Raw genomic sequence first — 9068 nt, 5'->3', positions numbered from 1 at the left:
TGAACAAGACCTTCTAGTAAATATAATAAGACATTTTTCTTACACCTGCATTATAAGTAAATGAAGTAGACATGATTTAATCCTTGGTGAACACTATCCTATAAAAAATTAACTAGTTAAGATGGTTACTTGGTTAGCATTCATGGTTTTATAACTATATTAGGTCGGTGCTATATAGTTTTAATTTGTTTTGGTTTGTGTTGATTTTTTTTTTTTTACATGGCAAGATCAACTAGACACCAACCGAAAACTCCTATCATAGAAAGCCTGGCTGACAATGTTCGGAGGGAGGTAGGGGGATGGGATTGTGCCTGATGAGAATCGAACCTCGCACCTCAAGGATGTAAAGTGACATCTGGGCCACTGCTCCAAAAGGTCTTTCTCTTTGATTCATGTTGAAATGTAATTTGCTTTCTTGCTCTATTCAAAAATATGGTTTTATAACCAACTCATGGAGTACTAATTTGTGTGACAAATTGTTGTAAATTGGAAAGCTTGAAAAATCTTATGTATGTTAGAATAAGCTTTAGAATTGTGATGAAAAATGTAAAGGAAAATTTGCAAATTGCAGCCATTTAAAGTTCGTATTTTGCAAATTGCAACCATTTAAAAAAAATTGCAAATTGCAGCCCAAAAGTTCGTATAAATTGTAAATTGCAGCCCGATTCAACTTTTTCATCGGTTTACATGTCGAAAAATCTTCATTTAGGTTTTAGGGGTCATTTAAGGCCTAAGGGGTCCGAATTCAGCTCGGAATTAGCAAAAAAATAACCGTAAGTATCTCATTTTTACAGTTTCCCACAAATCGATACATTTTTGTTATGCAAAACAAGGCACTTGCGTTATTTTTTTGCTAATTCCGAGCTCAATTCGGTGCCCTAAGAACTAAAATGGCCCCTAAAACCTTAACCGAAGATTTTTCGACATGTAAACCAATGAAAAAGTTGAATTGGGTTGCAATTTACAATTTATACGAACTTTTGGCTGCAATTTGCAATTTTTTTTTTAAATGGCTGCAATTTGCAAAATACGAACTTTAAATGACTGCAATTTGCAAATTTTCCAAATGTAAAAGTAATTGTCACATAATTCTCTGGCAATTTAAAGCTGAATCAAACAAAAACAAAACAGTTGGATCATTTGGGCTAATGTCATCCTACTAGACTTGAATTAAGCCCAGTTTTAGCCCAACAGAGACACTTCTTCTAACAGCCCACAGTTGATCCTAAATCAAGCCCAAGGCCCCAAATAATCCAAAACGAGCTCAAAGGATCAGTCCACAAATATTCATTGCATTTAGCATCAAGGTTCTCCTCCAAGTTGTAAGACGTTTCAAAAGTTGCAAGAAATATTCCCATTTACTTGTAGACAATCTTTACAAACATGAAACATGCATATCTCTCTATGTTTACGCTATTTACTTAACATCAAACGGATTTTACTGTGCACAACATACCTAGATCAACATGTGTAGACGACCTAAACGTGTTTCACGTTTAGTATATAACATAACGATATCTAATGATGAATTGAGTGTATAACATAACGATATCTAATGATGAATTGACAAACATAATGTCTCGTTAAAGGAAGTAACACTCTATCAAACATTTATTTTTCTGTTTTCAAGCTAAAACAATAAGTAAATGTACAATGTACTTAATTGATAAATTACGTAGGTTTTTTTTTTGGCCTCCTTCTCATCTTTCTTTGCTCTGTTTTCTCATGTAACTTAAAGTACAATAGAAATTACGAGTACTATTTTACATGAGGTATCTATGAAATAGAAGGATAGAACAGTATTAAAAGCAATATACAATGCTCCTCAACCCTCTTACCAACCAATTGTTTGCCTAGTAATATGGAAAGAATATTCCGACCGAGGTTTAACTCCCACTAGGCATTGTAAGAATGGAGAACTGGAGATCCCCTTATCCCCAAGCGGCCTATCTACCAACATATTTAGCCCGTTAGCTTGAGTCAGGTTGACGTGAGCAGTTGTTAAAAAAAAAAAAAAAAAAAACTCCCCACCTCTCCTTCCAAAGAAAAATTACATAACCTGTCCTTCAAGAAATTGAAGCTACCAGAATCAGATTCTTCATGCTTATTCGACCCACTATAGTATTGGTGGGGGACTCTGAAAGATATAGACTTGGAAGTTGGAATTCAATTCTCCAATTTCCCAGTAATTGTAGCAAAATTCAATTCATCAAAAACCCTCTAATTTTGATAAAAAAAAAATAGAATTATCATGGCAACATTCAGTCGATTAACTAGGAGAGTTTGGCGCAGTGCAATTTCTTCTTCTAAAACCATAAACCCTTCATCATCACCTCAACTCCTTCAAACTCGTCTTTGTCATGGTAATATTTTCTTTCTAATTTCTGGGTTATCTTTGAATTTTACTCTTTTAAGTTCATATCTTTAATTTTATTTTTGGGGTTTTATAATAATAACTACATTTAGTCTTGTTAATGATATATTTTGAACCTTTAGCACATAAATTTGTAGACTTTATAAGTAGAATTAATGGAGTTATGTCATTGTGTAATTTAAGCTGATTTTGCTTGTTGCTGGTAGGATTCAATAAAATTGAATTTGTATGTTTGGTTGTGAAATTTAGTGGCTTTTCTGAATTGGGGTTTTGCTAATTTTAGTTAATATTAGTTTTATATATTGTTGGAAAGAAACACTAGATTGTATTTTATTAGCAGAGCATTGGTGAAATCATATGCAAGAAATCAGTATGTTTAAAATTGAGCTGAAAGACTAATTATGCTTGATTGAGTTGATTATTAGGTGATGGATAGCTCAGAAAGAGTACTTTTTATTAATTCATATACTTGTATATTGTTTTTGAAATTGTGTAATTACTAGAATTGTTTTGGAAGACATGAATGTTCTTGTGATTATGTTATCACAACTTTTGGATACCTTTTAATCGATATATAGCGATACTGTGGTTGAGTGGTTGATGCTAGACCACGAGAACATTTATCAATTCAGGTTTGCAATTATGTGATGTGCAGGTTATGGAACCCAGCAGCAATTAGCCAATGCGTTTAAAGGCCGTATTCCATTTTCTAGTTTCGAGTCTACCTGGTCACTTTGCATTCCGCTTGTGCTAGCTAGTGTTATTGGTGTTGGGATTGTAGATGTGGCTTATGCAGATACAAATGAGGTTTGTGCTTGTTATCTAGATTGACTACTCTGTGTGGCGATTCATGTTTTCATGCATTGCTAGCGCTGGGCCTAGTTTGCCTGCTTCTTGTTCCGTATGATTTGTTTTGAAGAGCATTTCATTGTTGCTGAACCCGTTGCAGGTCCCTTCAGAATCTCCCTTGCCGTCTGATATCCCTTCAAGTTATGATAACCTGGAAGAAATAGCGAAAAATGAACGACGTAGGTTGGAGGATCTTATAAGAAGCAAAAGCTTGAAGTATGGTTCTTATCCACGATTCACTGTTGCAGTAAAGGGCCAAAAGGTACACATACCTTATCACCCTAGTAAAATTCTGCATCAAATACCATATTTATTGCTGATGAGACAGATTATAGAGTTTCTTGTATAGTTCTGCATCACCTTCTTTCCAAACTTTGTTTACTATCAAATCTCATTACGATATAACAAGAGTTACAAGAGGCGAGGAGCACAGAAAAGAGGCTAGTCCGGTTCCCTCCTGTTTGGAGTCAACTTAGGGATCAGTTAAATGAATCATTGGTCCTTTTACTCCTTTAGTCCTCCGATGTTGTTCACAATTTTGTTATTTCATTCTAATTGAGGAAATCGGGATCAAAATTTAGTAGAAATCATACATAACAAACCATAGCTTTAATAAGATTGATAGATTTTGGAAGCATACCTTAAACCTAAGTTTATAGTGAATATATATTCAAGGAAGATAATAAGGTGGGGAATCCAGCCTCCCGGGGTCTTGTGGGGTCCATGGGGAGAACCCCAGCCTCTTTTCTTTCTGGGCCTAAAAATGTCAAAATTTGTCCAAAACTGAAGGCTTCTCTTGTGAGGTTTTACTTTTACTTTTAATTATTAAGTATAATCATCTTAAGGCTGACAAAGTCAAAAGATAAGAACAAACTTACTAGTTATTCAAAGAAAGCTGTTTGCTTTGTGCAGCCCAAGTGTTTGTAGTTTGTACATGTTGTTTGATCTTATGTTATCAGCTTCTTTTTTTTTGTGGCATTGTTGCCTGCTATGATAATGGTTCTTTATGATATGCGTAGATTGCTATCAAGTTCCCAGTACCTGCATATTGTGAAATCCCTAGACTGATAGCAAACCTTGCTGCAAGCCTCAATGGTGGTTCACCTTTGGAAGTTCAATCCTGGGACAGGTAATTTCGAAGCTTAAGTTCTATCAATCTTTTTCTGGCGTTTCTTTTGACGTATTTTGTAAGTCAGATTTATTTCTGCAATTATGCTATTTCAGTTTCATTGCCATTAGTAGTAATCAATTCAGTTATATATTGTGATTGAATCTGCTTTTATCAGTTAACTCTATTTTTTTTTTCTGTAACGCTGTATAATTTCAGCACAGTTGCTTGGCAGCTAGCACTCAGGCTCCCAAATGAAAAGAGAGAAAGTGGAGGGAGTAGTGTTGGCACAGGAGAAAACATTTCAAATGACAGCGATCTCTGTGTTTTAATATTTAGGTCACTGATAAGTCCTGATAAGCCGGTAATTATTGCCTTCAATTCAAACTTGATAGTTGATACTGTCCTTGTAGATGCTATATGGCTTCTTTTTTCTTCTTTTTTTTTTTTTTTCTCTTTTTTCTTAAATCAAAGGGAGTATTGCTGGCATCTAGCATTGAGCTGATGTTTTTGTTGATGATAAATTTTCAGGAGGTTGAGTTCCTGAAGAAAGGAAGCTTTAGTCCTGCTGAGCTTGAGGCTCTGGTGTCAATCATGCAAATAGCTGGTGAAAGGCCAGGGCAGAGCAAAGCCGGAGAAAGAAGTAGTTCTGCAGGAACGCCTTCAACAAGTAAATCAATTACTAGCTTAGAAGCCATGGGCATACGTGTATTCGGGCTTGATGCACCACTTGTTGGTAATGCCAATGAAGAGGTGTCATGGGATACCATTGCTGGCTATGATCAGCAAAAGAGGTATTTGAGATTTGGGTCTTTGATGAATTGGCTTATTGAAGATTGTAGACTTAAATTTTAGAAGTCTTTGATTTTTTCTGCACGTACTTGTGAAGTATCAAATGTAATTGTCATTGAATGTCAAATAATTAGGCTCAGGAGGTGATGAAAGTAATTGTGAAGTAGGGAAGAGTGATCTCCTTGACCTTATTATATGTGTGCCTTTTATCTAATAGCTGCGTTTGCAGTGTCCCATTGGATATACTTCCTTCGAAGTATATAAGAGACAATATTTTATGGATTTATTAAACACTTTGTATGCAATACCTAAAATTCTTCCTGACCAACAATAGAGGATTCATACACCTTTTTTTCTCTTCTTATCTTTTACAGGGAAATAGAGGATACTGTGCTGTTGGCTCTGCGTAGTCCTGAAGTCTATGATGATATTGCCCGTGGAACTCGGCGAAAATTTGAGTCCAATAGACCCCGAGCTGTTCTTTTTGAAGGCCCTCCAGGTTTTCCTTCAAATATAACTGAAACTATGTTGTCAACACATTTTGTCTTGTAAATGTCAATATTTACTAGGGAAATGACAGACTTTATTAGCCATCTTGAGACCGTTAGATTAAGACATGCATATACTTTGTGCTTAGGTACTGGGAAAACATCTTGTGCTCGTGTTATTGCTAATCAAGCGGTAAGCCTTTACTCTCTGTAATGATCTTTAATTGATGGATTTGTTACTTTACATCTAGAATGATAAATACTACGTAAAAAATACGAGTGTCAAATTTGCTCCTTTATTTTTTTGGACAAATGTTATCTCATACCTTTTCAGCTGTACTTTGACCAGTCGGTCTTTGTTTACATGTGATATGTAGGAGCAATCCTATATTGTCACCGAGCTTGTTACTTGTGATACTGTATTTTGTGCGGGTTTATTAAACAGAAAAAAGAAAAAGAACTGAATGCAGTTTGTTGAAGAATGTATGCTACATATGGTTGGTTTACTAATGTGGTTTCATGCTATATGTGGTTCTGAATTTCTAATCGCATACATAATTGTGTGTCATTCAGTCATACTGTTCTTGTTTATTCGAGTTTTCAGAAATAGAATGAATATCTATGCCCTGCAGTTGAATGCAGCATATAATTCCAGTCAATGGACTTATAGATTAATGTGGATTAGAAACTAGGCTGCTTATATGAGCATGAGATCAATGAAACACCTGACAGTTAGCCCGTGTTATTGGTCCAAAAGACCAAAATGAAGTGTCAAGTGTCCATATCCACGTTCACTATCAAAGACTCAACATAGTTACTTGAGGTGAATTGAAATGCATTGAGTAACCTAGCTGTTTATGTAGCACCACTCTTGTTTTGCAGTTTGGTTTTTACAAATGTCATAGGTTTGAATACTATGATTCCGAATATCCGATTGTAGACATGCTGGTTGAATTGCAATAATTTGTATACTGTGCTGAAAGTTCTTTTCTTAGAATTATAATTGCAGTAGCGCCTTGTATTTTCATGTCACTTACAAGTTATCATTTTCAACTGAGTTATCTTTTACTGTGCCTTCTAGGGGGTTCCTCTTCTTTATGTGCCATTGGAGGTCGTCATGTCCAAGTATTACGGTGAAAGTGAGCGTCTCTTTGGGAAGGTTTTCTCTCTTGCCAATGAGCTTCCAGATGGTGCAATCATATTTTTGGACGAGGTACTTGACACCATGCTTAAAAGTTCCATCTTCATCATACTAAGGTAGTATGAACGAAGTATTTGGAACTCTTATAAGGGTATCGTGAAGGGTTAATTTGGGAAGTTCAAAATTTGACTTGTCAAAGTTTAGAAAGTGGGGTATTATTTTGGGACAATCTAAAATAGAAATGTGGCTTAATGTGTTGTGATAGAGGATGTACTTAATTTCTTGCAGCTAATTTAGCATTGCATGGACAGCTCACTCAAATGTGGTCTCAACTCTCAATTATCTACTAACATGACCGTATTTGAATCTGTGCAGGTTGATTCTTTTGCTATTGCCCGTGATAGTGAGATACATGAAGCTACTCGAAGAATTTTATCGGTGTTATTGAGGCAGGTAAAACAGTCTTCAACATGGCAGGAGTTGAAAGATTGAAATTGTTTATATGTTAGTTGCTAGCTAAGTACTTTGACCATGGCTCTGGGCCTGGAATTTGACTAGTATGAAAATAATTTTTCAAGGAGTGAGAATGAAAACAGCATGATGTGTTTCAAATCTCCTTCAAACTTAAAATTGCTTTGTTATTTCGTATCTCAAGGCCAATTGAACTAAATGAATGTTCTGCTTTAGCCTTTATCGGCTGCTTAGTCCTCTCCAACTTGGCATCTCTGTTGTGTGTATTGTGCATCTCATAGTTCCTCTTAGCTTTGTCGTTCTTGAAAGTACTTTCAGACCAAGCCACCCCTCATGATCATCCAGTTTGGCCTAGTCAAGCCAGAAATCTGCTCTCATACCCGGTCCAAATCAAGCCTTCTATTGACACTCAATGACATCTTGCTTCTTAAGCCTGTCTAGACATTACCTACAATCTACTGTGGATTAAAAATTTAGTGTGCGCTAGTTGAAAAGTCTTTAACTTCAAATTTCTGCCTTTCAGTGCTGTAAAGATTCTAAAAAAATTACAATTTGCGTGACGTTTATATTATACTTGTTCATAAGACCGAGACCAGAGTTCTGTATAATAACTTCTTTGGTACAGATTGATGGTTTTGAACAAGATAAGAAGGTGGTGGTGATTGCTGCAACAAACAGAAAGCAGGATATTGATCCTGCTCTCATTAGGTACAGCATATGCTACTAATTCAATTAAGAAGCTTTCTTCAGATCTTATTTGCATTTTCATACTTGCGAGTTAAGAGTCTTAAGACCTCAACTAACCATCTCTTTGTTTTATTTTCAGCCGATTCGATTCGATGATTTTCTTTGGTCTGCCTGATCACCAGAATCGACAGAAAATAGCAGCTCAATATGCAAAGCACCTTGCTAATTCTGAACTTGACGAGTTTGCTTCAGTTACCGAAGGGTAAGCAAAGTTCAACTGTTTTAACACTGACTTGACCTGTGGTCATGGATCAATGATCATGGAATTATAGATAAATATGGTCATTAAAAAATAAAGGCTACCCAAGTCCAGTTTACAATTAAAACAAATTTAGTAAGGCTGTTTTGAAGTGAAAAGAACGAAACAAAAAATGCAAATATGACTACTTTGTTTATAGTGATGCTCATTGCTATGAATGTTCTCATTTTCTTTTCCATAACCAGCTTGTCTGGACGGGATATCAGAGATGTATGTCAACAGGCAGAGCGTCGCTGGGCGTCCAAGGTAAGTTTTCTTTTTCCCCCTTCTCTTGCTTCCTCTTAAATTACTTCTTTGCCTTGAGGCAAATTTGCACCTTTGTTGATGTTTGTAAATGTGATATAATTGAAAAGAAATTTCTTTTACTTTCAACAGGTTATTCGGAACAAAGTAATTAACACCTCTACAGACGCTAAAGAAGGATCCCTTCCCCCTGTACACGAGTATATCGAAAGCGCAATATCTCGGAAGAAAACCCTTTTTGACATTGAAGAGCTAAGGAATCAAAAACAGAGTCGCCGCCTTGATAAACGCTCATTGGACATGAGCTGATGGGAGATCATAGATTTGACATCAAACATAGAGTGAAATAGATTGATCTTGTTTTTGACTCGTTATACAAAGTACATAGGAAAATGGCTAGCCATATTGCGGTACACAACATCAATTTTCTACGTGTTTGGGAACGGCCAAATCGTCTGCCCCAATAGACTTTCTATTAGAATTACGTGTTAAATTGACTTTGTATTTGAAGTTTTAACAGCATATCACGTTACTTTATGAATGAATGACCCCGAAGATGTATCCCCTTCCCGAAAAGGTTTAGCCTAACACGATGC

At 35.9% G+C, this 9068-nt stretch overlaps 1 protein-coding gene across 1 annotated transcript; it reads left to right on the top strand.

The window, feature by feature from the left end:
• The first annotated feature begins 1970 nt into the window (after nt 1–1970).
• LOC145577563 (uncharacterized) lies at nt 1971–9068 on the top strand. Its single transcript, XM_081635054.1, has 14 exons — nt 1971–2363; nt 3030–3181; nt 3324–3485; nt 4243–4352; nt 4551–4695; nt 4863–5125; nt 5498–5622; nt 5761–5804; nt 6693–6824; nt 7128–7205; nt 7849–7931; nt 8050–8172; nt 8415–8475; nt 8605–9068. The coding sequence occupies exons 1-14, from the start codon at nt 2252–2254 to the stop codon at nt 8779–8781; spliced, it is 1767 nt and encodes a 588-aa protein (XP_081491180.1). The 5' UTR covers nt 1971–2251; the 3' UTR covers nt 8782–9068.

Source organism: Chenopodium album, chromosome 14, assembly GCF_948465745.1.
Source record: "Chenopodium album chromosome 14, dcCheAlbu1.1, whole genome shotgun sequence".
Taxonomy (NCBI): Eukaryota; Viridiplantae; Streptophyta; class Magnoliopsida; order Caryophyllales; family Amaranthaceae; genus Chenopodium; species Chenopodium album.
Note: the sequence above shows the minus strand (reverse complement) of the source record. Positions and strands in the feature narration are given on the sequence as shown.

Excerpts from the sequence above, each read along its gene's own strand:
- LOC145577563 (XM_081635054.1), top strand. The coding sequence starts at position 2,252 with ATGGCAACATTCAGTCGATTAACTAGGAGAGTTTGGCGCAGTGCAATT. Across the intron at positions 6,825-7,127 it reads CAATCATATTTTTGGACGAG|GTTGATTCTTTTGCTATTGC; the intron begins GTACTTGACACC and ends GAATCTGTGCAG. Across the intron at positions 8,476-8,604 it reads AGCGTCGCTGGGCGTCCAAG|GTTATTCGGAACAAAGTAAT; the intron begins GTAAGTTTTCTT and ends TACTTTCAACAG.